Source organism: Cryptotermes secundus, unplaced genomic scaffold (assembly GCF_002891405.2).
Source record: "Cryptotermes secundus unplaced genomic scaffold, Csec_1.0 scaffold62, whole genome shotgun sequence".
Lineage (NCBI taxonomy): Eukaryota > Metazoa > Arthropoda > Insecta > Blattodea > Kalotermitidae > Cryptotermes > Cryptotermes secundus.
The window spans coordinates 2,467,887-2,487,292 of record NW_019727786.1 but is presented as its reverse complement, the minus strand read 5'-3'; the positions used below and the strand labels follow the sequence as shown (position 1 = coordinate 2,487,292).

Here is a 19,406-nt window from a genome sequence, read left to right as displayed (position 1 = left end):
TTACTGGGACCGAAATGGAAGACCGTCCCATTCCTGCAGATACCAGGATGTTGAAACGCCATACTTGAGGCATAGGCCATGTCATGCACTTGCTTGTTTGTTCTTGATCTTTATAGTTGACTTGCTTGGGCTGCTGAACTGGATTAGCCATCCTGAAGTTCTTAAAGACAGTCTTGCAGCATTGATGACGGTGGATGGTGAAGAAGTAGTAAAGTTCCTGCAGGATGTATTGGATGCACTGTTCAACATTCTAATGCAAAATTCAGACTCAGATCTGTACGACAACATGGTCTTCGAGTGCCTTGTGAGTAAATGGATGTGTCATCCCACCTCTATAGTACAATGAAAATAAATGTACAGTATGATTTAAGATCTTTACAGGCCTCATCAGTTGCAAGAAAATTCCTTTCCTAGGTGTAATGCAGTGAAAGCTGGTTTTTACGTTTCTTGAATATACATTTTCCTTGATTCTACACATTTTTTATTGGTCGTGCCAGGACTTCCAAATGAATAATATTAAATTTTCTTGGAATTTGCATTTGTGTTCTCTGCCAGTTCCATGATTTTATGTTCAAATTTGCCATTAATTATCCTGTTGCCACCGTTTTAAGTACTTTCAATTGGAAATCAGGAAAATAAACATTGATATTCTGTTACAATTTCCCATCTCCTCTATTGTCTTTATGTACGCTAACCTTTCTATGGCTTCAAGGTTGCACTAGTAGAGCACAGCCATGTTTCCTACCATTTCCATGACAACTTGTGATGCAAGTTTCATGTACTTATTAATCACTGTGCTAGTGCTGTTTGTAGATGTACCACTGATTAAATCTTACTTTATTTTCTGGTTATTATAAGTGATCACAAATACCACATGCTTATTAAGTCACTTTGTTAGGGTTGTTTCATGAATCTACTACAAAATAAACTAGGGAACAGTTTTGTTTTAATGCATAGTTGTGATTTGTTTTTCAACATACAGGAACCAAAGAAAGGGAAAGGGTGCTCTGTTCTAGAATAAATCGACATTCTAGCCCAAATGGATGCTAGTAAGGAAAGATGTGTTTCATTATGAAATCATCACTGTCACACATACCACATCTGTGAACTATTGCCAGAAGTGTGTATTCAATTTAAATCAGAGCAGTGATGTTGAAGATATAACAGAACTTAGCATATTAAAGATGACCAGAGGCAGCTGAAAGCAGGTGTATCATATTAAGATACAGATTCTATAACATGTATGGTGCAGACAGAACAAATGTGAATGTTCATTATAATTTTCAGAGGAATTTGTTACTGATCCCTGTCCTGAGCAAGATGAATCCATTTTATACCTTCCATCCTATTCTTTCAACATTCACAATTCCAAATCTCATATCTGTTTTTAGCTTCTTAGTTATTCCAGAGAATCTATCTGAAGTCCAAGACCCAGCGTAACAGTTCTTATGGCAAGGAGCTGTTAGGGCGCTGTCCAAAGCCCAACTTGGTGTACCATCTCTTGCTGGTTGTCTCTGCTTATTCATTATATTCACAGCTGGCCTTCATATCTGGAGTGTTTAGGTTGCACCATACCATAGTGGGTAGGATGAAAAGTTTACATTTGATGTGTCTCAGGAGGAGGATGGGGGGGGAGGAAGATGATGGTGGAAAGAGTGAACCTTCAGCAACATTTTTGTCAGCACCGAAGGGCATCTTACACTGTGAGGAAATACTTTGTGTTTGATGTCAATGATATCATGATAGCTGCCTTCAGTAGTATTGAGAATGAGGTGTTACAGGGTTCAGCAGAAAGTGAACCTGTAGCAGCAGTAACAGCTTATTTTACTGTAGGTGTGAAAGACATGAACCAGATTACATTTTTATTGCAGAACATTGAACTACGGAACATTTTTCGTGTAATACAGTATGAATTTAGTGTATTTAGTTACAGTAGCTATATAAGCAGCCTCCGTAGTCTAGAGATAACATTCCCACCTCATGACTCGTGGTACGCGGGTTCTAACCCAGCGTAGGTCGTCGAATTTTTAAGGGCGGAAAAATTCAGGGAACAAGTCCTCCGGGAGGGACTTTAAGCCGTGTGTCCCGTGTCGTAGCTTTACAGCACGTAAAAGAACCTCATATATCTCCAAAGGAGGTCACTGAGCCAAATTCAAGGACATTTCCCGCCCAACAGTAGTCTCTAACACCTCTGATAGATGGGGGAAGCACTATAGATACCGCCAAGCCAGTGGAGGCCGAACTCGCTTGCTCGGTCGGGACTGATGGTACGCACCAATATCGGTAGGGTATAGAGACTGGTAGAATATCATAGAGAGAAGCACAATGGACCAATACTGGTCTAAGTGCATGGGGAAACCCACCCTCTCCAATAACTAACTAACTACAGTTGCTCTATAAATGTTCATTTCCTCGATTTTATGCCATCCAATATCTCTCTCTCTCTCTCTCTCTCTCTCTCCCACACACACACACACACAAATTACATTACATGTTTGGTATCACAGAGCTCAGGAAAAATGTTTTTACCAAACAAGGACATAAAGTCTCTTGGAAAATGTATTCATAACAAGCAATGGTGGGTTTACTTCACTCTGGATATTGATCCCGATATTTCCTCGATACAGATGTAGCATTTCCATCAGAAAAGCATTACATGACTGCATGCTGCTATACTCCACATTAATTAATAATGTCATTTTGTTCTCTGTTGTCACTCCTTTGCCATCAGAAATACAGCAGTATGAGCCACAAGCGAATACAGTATGAGCTTGTCACATTATGAAGGCTTCATTATGAGAACATACAAAAAATAATACAGACTGTAAATTTGATTTTCTGTAGCTCTAAATGGTAGTGGATCAGGCAACTGTTTATATATATTTTCTGCTTAAAATTGTCTCCTCAACAGCCCCATGAAATTTTGCCATAGGACTTTGAATAACTCTCTGTAATAATACAATTTGTTAATTATAACTTTGAATTTTAGCCCTGGTGATGATGCAGATTGCCTGCTGTGGGCCAACATTGAATTGGATTAACAGCCTCAGTATTACATTTCATGAAAGTCCATTCAGCTGGATTGATGTTTTTTTATGCTTGATGTTTCAGTTGTTTTCTATGGATGCTTTATTGGAAGAAATGTGTGAATTTTGGCAGGTAATTTGTTATTGAATAGCAGGCAGGAACGAATGTGATGTGCATGTATATGCTTGCTTTCAGCTTTATATAATTGGACTGGTGTCGGACAGAAAGTACCAACATTTTCAGCCAGTTTTGGACCTCTACATACAGGAGAGCTTCAGTGCAACACTTGCTTATAAGTAAGTTTGCCTGCTGCAGAACAAGCCTAAAGTTAATTTCATTGGAGTAGAATTAGATTTACCAAACATGAATGAATGAATTAGTATAATTTCAGTGGTTTAAGATGTGAAACTAGTTAAAAAACTTGGGAACAGGAGGTGGAGGGGGAATCCAAATGAACAGTAATGGACAATAAAGAAAATTAAATATTGAAAGATCTTCGCGGGTTCAAATCCCAATGAGGTCATTGGATTTTTTTCTGTTGACCTAATCCAGCTGCACTAGGCCTTGGGGTTTACTCAGCCTCTAACAGAAATGAGTACCAAGAATTAAATAATAATTTTCCTGGGGAGTAAAGCGTGGCCAGCGTGTAAGGCTGACAACCTTACCGCCATCTTTGAGCCGATTGTATAGATAATGTGGGACCCTCAACGTCTCACAACCCTATGGGCCTTCATGGCCTGGTACAGGGTTAGCTTTACTTTTTACTTTTACCCTGTAGAAAAATGAATTTAAGAATGATACCAGCCTTACATTTAATTTTGTGGAGGATAAGAGTCTTACAATATAGGGATACTTAAAAAGAGTTGAACATTTTCAAAAATGTATTGTGAGTGAACTGAATAGGTATGAAAGCCAACAGTGCATTGTTTGAAGTAGTAACTCAGAAGGTTTATTATCAACCAGAAAGTATTCAGTGTGGGCATGAAGGTAGTCCTGACCACTCCCAAAAGATATGTGAACTCATCCAGTGCTCTGTGTAGAGTATGTATTTCAGTGGACTCCACAGCTTACATTTGTACATAATTCGTAAATTCACTGATCCGTTGTCCGAATTGGACTGGATATTGAACTCGTCAAAATAAGACTTGATTGCAGAAACACAATTGTGTCAAAGGAATTTAGTTATTAAATGTTATACATGCTTAGCAGAAATATATTCATCTATTGAACAAAAAGCATTTGTTGTGAGGAATCTTTTCAGTGTGCGTTTAAAAATCTTCACATTATCACTCATCCTTTGTATATTTTGAGGAAGATTATTATAAACCATAATGGATGAATGTAACACGCCTCTGTGGATTGAAGATACTCTCACTGTTGACACATGTAGCTTTCCAATCTGTCTAGTGTGTTTATATGATGAATATTATTATGATCCACTGGTTAGAGTACACATTATTTTTGACAAATTTCGCTGGAAAACATGTTTCAAAAATCAGTAAAAAGATATTAAAAAATAGATTAACACTTTTGTTAACATCAAAATTACTTAAAACAGTTTCCCAGGTTTCCCTACTCAACAACTCACTAAAAGTTATGATGCCAGAGCTCAGATATAACTCTTCTTTTAACTAATCCACTCTCATTCCTTTGGCTGTTCATAACATTACCAACAGTCATGATCTGAAAGCCCATTGATTACTGAGTACACCTGTAAAGTATTTAATCTGCTGTAATCCAAAAATATACTATCAGTAGCAATACTGGTATCAGTTGTAATCCTAGTTGGAAATTTGACAACTCGAAACAGGTTGTACATCTGAAATAGTGAAATAAGCTGAAGAGATTTACTTGAATTCTCTAAAAAATTTACATTAAAGTATCCACATATTATTAATTAAACTTTAGGCTTGTAAACAGATTTCAGTATTAGTTCAAATTGCTTAATAAATTCCTCTACATTTCCACAAGGAGATCTGTAAATACATAGTATTATAAAATAATTATTACCAATATTTTGTCAGACTGCATAGGCCTCAATCACCTTTTCCATGCAATATTGTATTATATCAATTGGATCACAGTCCATATCCAATTTACAATATATACAAACACCTCCACCATTACTTAACGATCGTGAGAATTGAGAGGTTAAACAATAATTTTCTGGTTTGATCAATAAAGGTTTCTGTTCAGTTAAGTAATGTTCAGTTATACAAATTACATGTGGGCTTAAGTCATGACTAATTAACATACAAATCAGTTCATCAATTTTATGTTGTAGACCTCTAATATTTTGGTGAAATAAATTAAAGGAGCTTATCTTAGTATCCTTAAGTTTAATCTTTGGTGCTTGACTAAGGTCACAGCTACTGCATGAGGTCTTCAAATTCAATACAATTTGAGGCATACCATAAAAAATCATCACTCATATTTACTGGTCATCTTCTAACTCTCTTACCCAGCACCGGGGAGATGATTCATTCATTGAATTTAACTGTTAGTGTTCAAATGCAACAACCAGTTGGTGCTATTAATATTGATAAAATACTGTCAGTACAATGACAGCCATTCACTTGAAGATGATAGAAGAGCCATTTTATGAAATTTTGTGTATATTGAATATAATTGAAATACCAGAAGTATCCAAAATAATTAGTGGTGTAATATCCAGCCATTGTCACTTTCCTTTACAGAATCAGTTGGTAACTAACTTGATGTTTTGTTTTGTAGCAAACTGATTGTGGTTTTGAAGTATCATATAGACAATGCCAACTGTACTGACAGCCAGAATAAGGACCTTATGCTGAAGACCATGAAGTCCCTGCAGTATTGCATTCGCTTCATTGTACGGTCAAGGCAGCTCTTCTCAGAGTGAGTGTTGTGTTAAGAAGATTAGCTAAGTATAATCAGGGTTTACAGATACTCATATTATAATGCAGCATGCATGGGAGATGACGAATATATATACAGTAAAACTTGGTTATAGCAACATCGGTTTCTGCGACACCTTGCCTATTGCGTCAAATATTCAATGGGGTATGAACTAATTCCTCATAAAGCAACTGTTTTTATACCTTGCTTAGTATGACATGCACAAATGCATCAACCTCGTATGTAACGTCATTTTCATTCCTGAATTTCTCTGATATGGACATTGAACGTAATTTAGAAAGTGGGCAAGTAACAGGAAACAGATGAAGATAACTGATTACTGTACTCATATCTAGGTACAGTAAGGCACAACAATTGATGTAATCTACTGTAATTTGATGAGTAGGCCTACCTTTAATATACAGTATTAGTGCGGTGTGTATTGTCAGTGAAAAGCGCTGTAATATGTCTTTGATATTACACATTTGGGCAATTCCACGTTAATGTTACGTTAGTCTGTACTTAACTACGTATTTCACTAAAAAATGCAACATTTTAACTCGGTTTTTGGTAGATTTTTACGTGACTAACATAAGGCTACTGTGGAAGTGCCCATTTCGGTTACAGCGACATTCGTTTATAACGACACTATTTTTAGGTCCCTTTGATGACGTTATAACCAAGTTCTACTGTATATATAAATATAAAATTTTAATTTGGATCATAACCCAAAAGGGGAGCTGGGATAGTGCAGTTGGTATAGCGACTGATTCTGTGGTGGATGACCAAGGGGTCAGAGTTTGAGTTCCATTAAGGGCAAGAATTTTCTCTTCATGTCTGTGGTCTGCTGGTCAGAGTTCCTGGCTACAGATCCAGAGGTTCCGGCGCAACCAGACTTTCTGAGTGGTGGGTCTGGAACAGGGTCCAGTCAGTCTTGTGAGGATAATTGAGGAGCTGTTTCAAGGAAATAGAGGCTCTGGTCTAGAAAACCGAAATTAACGGCCTTGGGGATTCATTGTGCTGACCACGCGACATCCTCTATATGCTAAAGTTGGTACTAACATCAACAAGCGGCAGTCGCTCAGTCGGTATAGTGTGCTTGTGGACCAAAACCACGGAGTTTGTTTTGTTTATGTCTTCCAGACTGGTTCTGGGGTCCATCAAGCCTCCTATCCAATAGATACTGGGTGTTCTTTCCCCGGGGGTAAAGCGACCAGGGCGTGAAGCTGACCACTCACCTCCAACTAGTGCTGAGGTCAAGAAAACATTGGCCTATTCATTCACTCCCCTATATGCCTTTATGGTGTAGTGCTTAATTAGTTAAGCATGGAGACAACTTTACCTTTACCTTTAAATAACCTGAAAAGAAAAAAGCAACTTAGAAGAGTGTGGGATGCTAATACTAAAGGGGATCATTAGGAACAGGTATGAGAGTATGAACTACATTGAACTAGCTGAGTATAGGATCTAGTGGGAGGCTTTTGTGAACGTTGTAAGTAAATTTCAATTTTAGTACAGTATAGTAGCTGTCAGCTTGTCAAAAAGAACCTACTTTGTATACAGTGAAACCCCGATTTAATGGAGCCACATTTTATGTTTCCTGAATTTAAAGTACACTTTTTATGGTCCCACCCTAAACTCCATGTATGTAATTTTGTCATTTTCTTTGGTTTAAGGGTTTTCCTGCATTTTATATATGAAAATGTGATTCCCATACATGTTTCAGGTCCCATTTTAGTGTTGAAGGGAATTTTTTTCATTTTCCAGCATGTATATGACCACCCTTGCACAGTTCTACATCTTCATTTGCGTGGTATACAGTGCAGTATTTCTCTTTCTGCCCAATCTTTGTTCCTTCTTGGTTTCAATTGAAAGCTGTTACTGCTTGTTCTTTCTTGTGTTATGTTTGTATTTCATAATTTTTTAAATTGATTTTGAAATAATATATGGCCACTGTGGGGGCACGCGGTAGCGTAGCTGGTTGAGGGGCTATGCTACAAGCCGGAAGGTGACAGGTGCAAGTCCTGATGAGGTCATTGGATTTTTTTCATTTGATCTAATCCTTCCAGCTACACTATGGCCCTGGGGTTCACTCAGCCTCTAACAGAAATGAGTACCAGAAATTAATTAAATAATTTTCCTGGGGAGTAAAGTGTGGCCAGTGCGTAAGGCTGACAACCTTACCGCCATCTTTGAGCAGATTGTCTAGATAATGTGGGACCCTCAACGTCTCACAACCCTATGGGCCTTCACGGCCTGGTACAGGGGTAGCTTTACTTTTATATGGCCACTGTATTGAAAAGAAAGAATAAGCAATAAATGAGAAAGTGAAAATTATTCAGAAGGGTGGAAAGTGTCCAACTATGTTACGTGAAATTTTGAAGTGTTATGTGCTGACCCCATCATCATTAAGTGACATAATTCAGTGGAAAGCTTCTGTTCAGCTGTGGGCCATATTTTGAGAAATGAAAAAACTTAGCTTATTAAAGGAACAACGTTTAGTGCCTTATTATTGATTTAACTAAGTTCAAGTCATTTTAGGCTCCTTCCCCTTCAAACCCCCATTTGAGATAGGTTTAAAAAGCTTGTCCTCCAGATAGACCTTAAATTGGGTCTTCACCATAGTTAGTTTACACCATAACAGTCATTCCCTGTGTGTCAATAAAATTCTGTAGTTCAGTTTATCCTCAGTGTAATTTGCATCACGTGTTCTGATAATCTAACATGATAGTTACATGTATCTAAATTTAGAAAAATGGTGTCCTCTGTGTCAGTGTTTCTCAAGGGTACTGCCCCAGAATTCATTTGGCCATGAAATACTTTTACAATACTCTTGAATAACAAGCACCTAATTGTTTTGAAATATTGCTTTTTGAAAAATAATGCTACATGCAAAACGTTCAGTTTCATTCCATGTTCAGGAAATAGCTTATGTTTACTTAACTAAAGCAAAGGCTGGATCTGCCTATTATTCACAATGGTTTTTTCTTAAAGGAAAAAGTAGAATTATTTCACCATACTCTGTGTGTATTTGTGTCTTCCTTTTTGANAATATTATGCATTGGCCACATCAACCCCATAATTTCATTTCCTGGGATTAATAATAATGACAAGGAGGGTACATGAACTTTAGTCCAACTACTGCCTCTTAATGTATAGGGTCTTGTAATCGTGTATAGTAATAAGACTTCAAGGAATATACATATTTGTTAAGCCGATTTATTTGTGGTATTTGAAACAAAAGTGTAGTGGCTGTGTGGAAATATTCTTCTGGCTTTTTTGATGGCCATCGCTCTTATGCCATTGGAGCTATCAGTTTCAGTTTTGTATGAAGGTAAAATATACACAGTGAAGTGGAATATTTGGGTTATTCAACACTGAGGAAAAGATTAGTATAATTGTATAACTTTCATGTTCAAAATATTAATGTGATTTTACTGTATTTTATTCAGGTTGAATGAAGGGAAAGATCAACAGCAGTTTGAGCTTTCATTAAAACAGTTGCTCCAAAGCATCACTGGCATGATGTGTTACAATACAGATAACACACTGACAGTGCAAGGGACATGTCTCAAGTTCCTGCCGTTTACCATTCCAGATATCCTCACAGTATTCAGTGCCACAGAACTGAGGTAAGAAGTCACCATCATTATGGAATATACCATGTATCTGTGAGATCAGGGTTCTCACAGATACGATTGTGAAGAGTGCTGTCTTCTGGGATGTTGCACTGTGATTGTTGATAGATGTTAGCAGTGCTTCACAGGAATATACAGCCTTCATCCAAAGGGGGCTTACTGCTTGCTTCATTTGTCAACTCTAAAGCTGGAGGTAGCACATTCCTCCAAAATACTGGCAAACACATGGCAGGCTACAGAGCATAACATCCCAGAAAATAGAACTCTTCATACCATGTTATATACTTACACTGAGTCTGTAGAGGAGAATCTTACTTTGAAAACAGATTTTCTCACATACTTAATAATTTCTGCAGTGGAATATCAGGTCTGATTCATGGAAGAAGAATGTGAGGAAGGGGAAGTGTGGTATCTATTGGATAGGCAGCTGGATGGCTGCAGAATGAGTGTATAAATTTTAACAAAGAGAAAAATCCCTTCCTCTGCTTGGAATTGAATGTCATTTGCCTTTCCCATATTAATATTAACCACTACCAGAGTTATCTTAACATGCAGTAATATCTGTGATCAAAATAAATACATTTAATGGGAATGGATGGAAAATATAATTATGTGTCATTTTATGTGGATATAATATTTGATCTGACCGAGAGGTGAGGACATAGATCGAGGGTGCTGAGAGCAATACTTAGATGATGGAGAACATTTGACTGCCAAAAGTTACAGTGATTAATTAAGGAATGAAGAGATGGACAGGACGTGTAGCATGCAAAGGGGCAGTGAGATGTGCATATACAATTTTTGTTGTAAATCCTGAAGGAAAGAGACTGTTTGAGACCCTAGATGTAGATGAGAGGATAATTTAGAGAAACAGGTTGTGAGAATGTGGACAGGATTCAGGTGGAAGGGATTTAATGGCAGGCTCTTGTGAACATATTAGTGAACCTTCTGGTTCCATAAAGGCACGGAATTTCTTGACCAGGTGATCAGCTGCTAATGCTCAACTTCATGGAATTAGTTATGATTGGAAAATAGTAATGCCTTAAAAATATTGACAATTTTTTATAGTGGCTTATTAACGGAGCTTATTAACAAGCTGCCTCCAACCCGCCTCACAAAGCAGAAGATGATGACTGTGAATGACATTGTGCATAGCAAGTTGTTCCTCTATTCTGACTGCCGTGCAGTACTGCTTCCTGTCATCACAGCTCACATCAAAGAGCTGCTTGAGTCCAAAGAAGAGGTAAATATGTACTTTCCTGTTATAAAGTAATTATAGAAAGTGTTCAGTCAGTTCATGGATGCTGTACCTAGGATACTGGAACACAATGAAGATGTTTGATGCAGAATTGCATCCTGTTGTGAAACATGTTTTTGTAATTTTTCAAATTTCTGTAGAGTGGGTTATCATATATGCAAGAGACTCGATAGGTTTAATATATATAGCATTTTATTTGAAGAATATTTTTCAACTTATTTTTCTAATACTAAAAATGTAATACTAAAATTTGACAATTTTCATTCAAATACTTTTAATGGGAAATTCCCCCCCCCCACACAGAAATAGTTCCAATGAATATAAACGTTTTTCAAAACTGATACTAAGGCTAGCTGAATCGCGTAGTTAAAGCTAAAGTTGGTGACTTAAATCCCCTGTTCTGCATGATGAAGGTTAGGAATTCTGGCAAGAAGGAGAATGTGTTGCATGACATCAGGAAACTGTTGATGAAAGGAAAATGCATTTCTGTTTTATTCATCTTCTTGATTTGCACTGAATTAGAGACAAAATTTTTGTGGGCAAACACAAGAGTTATGATTAAACTTTAGAATAAGTTTTATGAGCCCGCATTTACATTCTGGCGCTATGCTCTGTAAGCAATGTGTTGGTCAAAGCATGTACCTGCCCATTTCATAGCATTTATTTTAACGCCTATTCTAGAAACACTTAGGATAAACCATCTTCGTCTTCATAATTATTATGCGTTGATGCATCAGATTAGCTTGTCCTATAAAAAATTGTCTTCATTCAGCCCTACCTTCCCTCTCATAAGTGCTTTTCTAGTATTTGTGTTCCATATTCTGTTTCATATCTGTTCCCCTTACATAGTTTCTTTTTCCTCATCCCTTATTTATTAATGGTTAAGGATATAATTTAGGGACAAGATATATATATGCCATTTGTTGTATGAGGGCCAGGATAGCTCAGTCAGTATAGCAACTGGCTGTGGGCTAAATGACCAAGGGGTCAGAGTTCGAGTCCTGGTGGAGGCAAGAACTTTTCTTCTCCATGTCATCCAGACTAGCTCTGTGGCCCACCCAGCCTCCTATCCAATGGATACCCTGGGGGTGAACTCACCTCCAACTAGAGCCATGGTCAAGAAAACGTGGATCTATACATCCACTCCCCCATACACCTTCATGGCATAGTGCTTAATTAGTTAAGCACATAGACAACTTTACTTTTACCTTTGTTGTATGCCATTATAATCAGAAATTGCTGCTCTTTTGCTTCCTTTATTTTGGTGTATGTGGTCTTTGAAAATAAGATATTAACAAGGGGCCACTTTATTGCCACCATGAGACAATGCAGCCAGCTGTTTGGTCAGATTTTGTAACCAGAAAAGTTAATTTCATTACACCATACCACCAGAATCTGTACTAAGGAACATACATAACTGTATGTATAAGTGATGATTTGAAGTTAGGGGACCTTAATTTCTGAAGGTGAAGGCAGAGTTATCCCTGAGACTAAGCATGACACTATGAAAAGATGGAATGTGATGGTAAGGCTCCACACATTCTGCATGTGTGCACTGTATAGAGGTGAGTGAGCAGTTACTCGTATGCCCTGACCCTTTTGATGCCAGAGAAAGAGCTCGTGTAATACATTGGATTTAATCTGCATATGATGGTGAAAAGAAGAATTCAAGTTCTTGTACTTCATTCTAAAGCCTGACTATCCAGACCACAGGCAGCTACCTTACTGAGAGAACTGTAATTATTTGCAGTATATCAGTAGATAAGCTACTTATGATAGCACTCCTTAGGAAGTTGACTTGTATAGATTATGTATTGCCTCAGTTGATTAGCTATATGGAATATTGCTTTTGTTAATGTATAGTTGCTTGAATAATAAATGGCTTGCTTTTGTGACCCAGCTGTGTACATGTATCACTGAAGCATTCAGATGGGAATGTAAGAGTGCTCCTCTCATATGCATAAGTACTATGCATTTGTTGGGACCACTTTAACTTGATTATAGTGTATGTGTATGTTAATTGTACATGGTGAACATTTATGCTTGCTGATTTCTTCCCAACAGCCCTGGCAATCTTGACAGCATCTTGTGTTTGTAGACTTGTTAGAGTGCATACGGTAGAATATAACTGCAAATGTATTTCTGTATATATCGTTTATAGGCAGTATATTTCCTCTGTTTGTATGATACTTATTACGTAATTTCTTGTTGAGGACATATCTGGTGAAACAGTTTTGGGAAGAATGACCATATGAGTTACTTTCTCTCATCTCTCTGGTTTGTTAGTGTTCGGTTTTATAAATGCAACACTTCAGAGTGTACTTTTGTCTCTGCATCAAGTAATGAAATTACAAGGAATGAGGAAATGCTTGTTTTTATCCCATAATTTGTTTTTATTTTGGCTTCTGACTATACATACACATGTGAATTCACCTTTCAGGAGTAGGTCGCATCAAACTTTGATGGTTTTTGTAATGTTTCATTAAACCTTGCAGCCCTCTTCTTGAGGGTAAATGACTTCATGAGAACTATTGGCACTTTTATATAGCTCTTGCATTAGGTAGCAATTTGGAAGGAGGCTGTGATTGCATGAACAGGGATAGCGGAATGATAACCAACAGGGACCTCCTTTGTTGATTTTTAAGATGGCAGGCGCAAGGTTTGCCAGAAGGTTGGAACACCCTCAGTGTTTGACATTGCCTAGTCCCAGAAGCTGAAACTACACATTTATCTCCAGCTGTGAAAGCCTGAAGGCTAGAATTATATATATGAGATCTGGTCTAAAAGCATCAAGACTGAATCTGTGGACATTGAGTTACTGTACTAACAAGAAAGGGATGTTAATCCCATTTAACAATTCAGCAGGTTCCTTTAGCATGTACAAACTTGTTCCACCATTCCTGTCAGTCTGGAAATAGGTTTTAAACTCAGTTTTTGTAATTACCAGTAGCTGCTCCATTGCGTTGTATTCAGTTCTTTCGAGATCATTGACTATTTTACTTTAGAATTTGTTTTCTTTCTCATGTAAGCAGTTTATATGAGAGAGTGTTCTGGTGGTGATAAGTATGTCTCAAGATTTTGATAGATTTTCAAGGCTGCAGAACCCCTGAACATGAATACATATATATATGAGAAGGTATTCTCATGTTGAAAGAATTGACCACATGATTTTGATGGCTTTGCATGTTTTTGGTTTCCCTGAATATGAAAAATTTGTTTGGAGTGCTGTCTTTCTGCAGTTCTGTATGTATGGATATCCATCTTACTATCACCTGAATGGGTTGATGAATTTTATTCATATTTTTCGGTTAAGAGCTTATCCATCATAGGCTGGGCCTGTGGCTGAATGATATAGCCTCAAAATAAGGGGCTCTTCAAATAAACCTCAAAAATAAAATAGCAGTTTACTTGAAAATGTCTGGATTGGTTGTATCAAAATTTCCGTAGTTTATGGAGACTGTTCCCCCAAAACTGCATAGGAGGTACTGTCAGTAAATACTGGCATACAGACTAGGGGCTGAAATGTTTATACAGTGCATGCATGTCCTAGCTTGTATAATTAATAGCCAACAGTGGTCTATTAACTGATTTTGTGAAGAGTTCTGTCTTCTGGGATATAATGCCATGTAGTCATGGGATGGGAGTAACTCCCTTGCACTATGGCCACTTCTGGCGTATTGTACCAGGCCCAGATGATAGGTGAGGGTGATTGTGGAGCAATTGGTAGAATGAAGATTGGCAGGGAAACCGAAGTACTCGGAGAAAGACTACCCCAGCGCCACTTTGTCCACCACAAATCCCACTTGACCAGACCCGGGATCGAACCCAGGCCACCACGGTGGGAAGCCAGCGAGTAACTGCTTGAGCTATGGCACAGCCTGAGTTGGCATGTCATTAACACCCTCATTTTAAATGTGATCATGAATGACTGAAGCAATGGAATCGGCTGTAACTGTGCCGAGGTATGCATTGACATGTCAGGACACATTCATTATATCTGCTTTCATGCACAGTGAGATCTATCTGAGATATGCATTCATTCTCAATTCTTTGTGATTGGACCTTTCAGCTATTTTTAAATTATGAACTTTAAATGCATTTTCTATCGTTACTCTTTATTTAGAATATCATAATTGGTGCTTCTGTTGATATTTATTGATGAGTAAGAAGCTGTAAATTTTGAATCTGAAGTCTGAAATGAATGAACCAAGTGTAGGTAATAAGCAAGAAAATTTCAGCTATTGACACTCGTTATCTTTACTTAGTTTAGCACATTTCTTCATTCTGGCTTTGCTATATAGGGTGGCGATTATTTATGTTGGATTTAAGGTTCTCACATTAGTGACTATGAAGAGTTCGGTCTTCTGGGTTGTAATGCTGTGTAGTTCGGATAGAGCCTAAGATTTTCGAAGAACACATTGTCTTCACCTTCATTGTCATCCCTGAAGATGGCGGCAGTACGTTCCTTCGAAACATCAGGCTGTCGCTGAACTACATGGAATTGCATCCTATGCACTTCGAAGATGACTTAAATTATCAAACAAGGTGATAAGGTGAAATTGAAGCTAGTGTTCTGATTTGTGTGGATTTAGGCTGGGGCCACGAGCGCACAAAATGCGTCCGTTGTAACGAACGTTGTGATGTCCATTGTAGAAATAAAGAAGAGAGGTGAATGCTACGCTTTCTTCTGGCTCCATTGCAGACAGAAAACTACGCACCGCATTCTGAAACTGTGTGATGTCCTCAGCAATGTCCGTCATAAAGTATGTTTGTTACAACGGACACATTTTGTGTGCTCTTTTGGCCCCAGCCTTGCATGATTCAAACCTTGGATAGGAAGTGACTATAATGATTCAAGGTTTTGTGTTCTTCGTGAGTGTGATCAGGGCGATGTAAGGATACCTTAAAGTAGGCCATGTCCGTTTTCTTCCACATCCTACCTGGCTTATCCGTCACAGTTATCATAATCCATTCATTTTTCCACCAGGATGAGCCATGTCTCATTCATTCTTTGCTATGCTGCATAAGTCTCTTGTGTATGTACACCTTTTTCGTGGTCTCTCTAGCAGATCTTTCATTTGGTCTCCCTATCCTTTCCTTTGTCACCTCAGTGGTTATTTCTTTGTTAACTTAAATGTGTATGAACATTTGAATAAACATTTACCTGTTCATAATTCTCATGTTTATGGTACAGAACTTTATAACAAAATAACATTATAAAAAATAACTGAGTATTGAAGGAAATATATAGCAAGTTAAATAATTTTTCACAGTTTTGTATGACTCCTTTACATTTATAACTCCTTTTCATTTGCATGTCTTTGAAGAATGATGATGAATATTACTTTAATACAAATTTTGAAGATGTATTCTTGATAGTGCCACAGTTGCTTAAGTACAGGATGCATGTATGCGTTGTAATTTAAAGATTTTCCAATATGTTTTAGTTTGATTTCACTGGCTGTTTTGAATTTAACATCAACTAATATAGTACCGAAACATATTTTCATAAACATTCTAACTTCATATTTAAACGTTAACAAAATCATAGTTTTGCAGTGATAGTGATTAGTAGGGAATTATCATGTTTGAGTATGTATAATGAATGCCTTATTTCAGCAGAATCTCTTCCCAAAATTGATTTTGTAATATATTTATGCAGATCTAGAGTGGTAGCTTTTAGTAAAATATCTGAAAGAATTTGTGGAGCTTGAATATAGCATAGAGTCAGGTTTTCATAAGTATATGATGTTAAGAAACTGTTGTATTTGGTCAAGTAATTTCATTTTCCTTGTAAAATAAGGAAATAATTCAAATGTGGATTATGCGAGGGTGACAGTCTTCTCTGGGTATCCATTCATTGAACAGACTCTCCAGAACCTATGTGGAATTTTCTGAGTTTGCTTTCACAGAGATGAACTTACACATGACTGAAGCACATAATTATATTCTTCATTGTAATATTAGTGTCATGAAATCAAGAAGAATGAGGTAGGTGGGATGTCACACTTACAAGGGAATGGGAATTTACATGTACTTCAGAAAACAATAAGGGAAGAAACCACTTGTCAAATTAGGCATAGATGCAAGCATGATAGTAAAATGGATTTTGGAGAAGACTGAAGGTTGCAGCAGAATTGGCTAACTTAAGTTGGGTGTCAAGTGAGACTTTTTGAACATGGTGAGAAATCTTGATGTTCCGTAAATGCAAGGAATATTTTGGTAATTTAAATAACCATTAACATCAAGGAATAATATACTATGGAGGTGGTTGTTATGCCTTTGCAAACTTTGTGTATCATACATTATACCACAGGAGATGGTATGATGATGGGTTTGTTAAATTTATGTCGTCATGAAGTGTGTTTAGATGCCAAAGGAAACTGATTTAAGACCGTAGTAGACAGTTTTTTTTTACCTCCAAATTATTGTTTGATTCATTCAGAAAACTCCACTCAGTACTATACTTGCTTGAATATAATACCTTCTTCCCTCTCCCCACAAATTACTTCATGGAAATTGACCATACATTATGTTTGTGGATGTTCAGCTGTGTGGGGAATTTAGTACAAGCTGTCATTCAAAATGACATTATTTAAAATAATTTTTGAAGTACTAAGGTAAAGGTAAAAAAGGGTGAAGTCCCTAAGACTTAGTAAACACTATGGTATGAAGGCGTATGGGGGAGTAGATGTATAGATCCACATTTACTTGACCTCAACAAAAGATGAAGGTCAGTAGTCAGTTTCATGCTCCTGCCACTTTACCCTCAGGGAAACAGCCCCCGGGTACCCATTAGATAGGAGTCTGGGTGGGCCCCAGAGCTGGTCTGGACAACGTGGAGAACAGAAAATTCTTGACCCTACCAGGATTCGAACTCTGACCCCTTGGTTGTCCAGCCCATAGCCAGTCGCCATACCAACTGTGCTATCCCACCTCCTTTTGAGGATCTGAGGCATGCATTACATGCAGGGGCAGTGTGACAGCACAGGTAGACTGAGCCAGTGCATGGGGTGGCACATGCGGTGTTTCTTTTTTTTTGTGAGGGGGGGAATTCAGTAAATATTTTTCCTTATCTTTTGTACATATCATGGCTGGAATTTTTATATTTTTATTTTTGTGTGATATCCTGCCTAATGGCTAGAATTGTTCTTTAGCAATTAAGATTCTGTAAAATTTGGTTTGGGGTGATCTGTGCTATGTGGTACTGCATTTGCTTTGATGATGAAACCACCCACTCTTTGTATATTTTTCTTCAAACTAATTTACTAACTTTTGGGAGAGCATCTTTCTTCAGTAATTAATAGTGTGCTCACCTAAAATTCTCACATGGAATATGAAGGTTCATTATTATGTTCACAAGAGCCCATCACTGAACCCAACCTGAGCTTGCTGAGATTTCTACATGCAGTTTAAAAATGTTTTTGTACATTGTTCTTTGAAAAGTAAAAACTTTCTGAGTCCTGTATTGTTGTAATAAAACTGTCTGAGTGTGGAACTTCTTTGGATGACTGAATGAAATCTGAAGTAGCTTTATACTTATGCATGTTATTAGTTATAATGATGGGTCATGTGTTGTGAATCAATTAACCTGTGAATGAACTGCAAGTTATATAGAATGGCAAGTGCAACGTGTTTATAGCAGTATATTTGTTGGTTCATAGGGTATTTGCTGTTTCAGCTGCAGTTGAATGATTGGTGAAGATGATTCAGAATGGTGTATAAATAAGAATTTGGAATGTGGTGGTTTGGCTAATTTAAAGACACTATCCTTACATTTACTTGGACAGACTGAGGAACGCAGTGATAAATCTGTCAGAATGCCAGGATGCCCAACTCAGTACCTCCAGAAACACATATGATGTGTGTTACTGCTGATGTAAAAAGTATTTACTTGAAGCAGAACTGTACTGCTTGTGCGATAGCAAGGCAGTAGTTTACTGTGTGACTGTAGAGACAGCTGTGCAAGATTTATACTTTCATGTGGCTCTGACTCTTATATCAGTGTATATTTTCACAGAACATCAATTGACCCTATAGAAACATAGCACAACTTATTCTGTTTTGTAAGAATTGCTGGTAATGACCTCTTCTGCCACCAAGCATGCCTTACTGTGAGCAAGCAAGTTTTGTGACAATTTAAGTTCATCCTCAGAAACTGAAACACTTTCATGTGGTATTTCTCTCTGGAGAGCCTCAGCTGTTCACATTATTCTCATCACTTTTTCCTTCAGGTTCCTCTAGAGTTAGAACTCACAGTAACTAAGATCTAAGAGGCCATAGTCTTTTGCTGAGTATTCTGTTCTGGTCTCTTTCCTTCTAGCTTTCCAACCAAAATCCTATATGCATTTCTCTTCTCCTTCATGCATGGTACATAGGCTACCCATTTCATCCTCCTTGACTTGATTATTCTTAATATACTTGGTGAAGAGTACAAGTTATGAAGCTCCTCATTGTGCAGTTTTCTCCAACCTCTTACCGCTTCATCCCTCTTCAGTCCAGATATTTTCCTCAGCACCCTGTTCTCAAACATCCTCACCTTATGTTCCTCCCTTAACATCAGAGACCAAGTTTTGCACCCATATAAAACCACAGGAAAAAGTATAGTT

General features: G+C 37.6%; 1 protein-coding gene across 5 annotated transcripts in view; it reads left to right on the top strand.

Moving 5' to 3' along the window:
* LOC111864920 (dedicator of cytokinesis protein 1) overlaps positions 1–19,406 on the top strand; it is a 105,571-nt gene that overhangs the window by 25,799 nt on the left and 60,366 nt on the right. For all 5 annotated transcript variants that reach the window (XM_033751625.1, XM_023852539.2, XM_023852536.2 and 2 more), the window contains exons 12-16: positions 117–304; positions 3,223–3,323; positions 5,761–5,901; positions 9,354–9,533; positions 10,608–10,782. In XM_033751625.1, the coding sequence (XP_033607516.1) occupies positions 117–304; positions 3,223–3,323; positions 5,761–5,901; positions 9,354–9,533; positions 10,608–10,782 (785 nt within the window). The remainder of the gene's footprint in view (positions 1–116; positions 305–3,222; positions 3,324–5,760; positions 5,902–9,353; positions 9,534–10,607; positions 10,783–19,406) is intronic.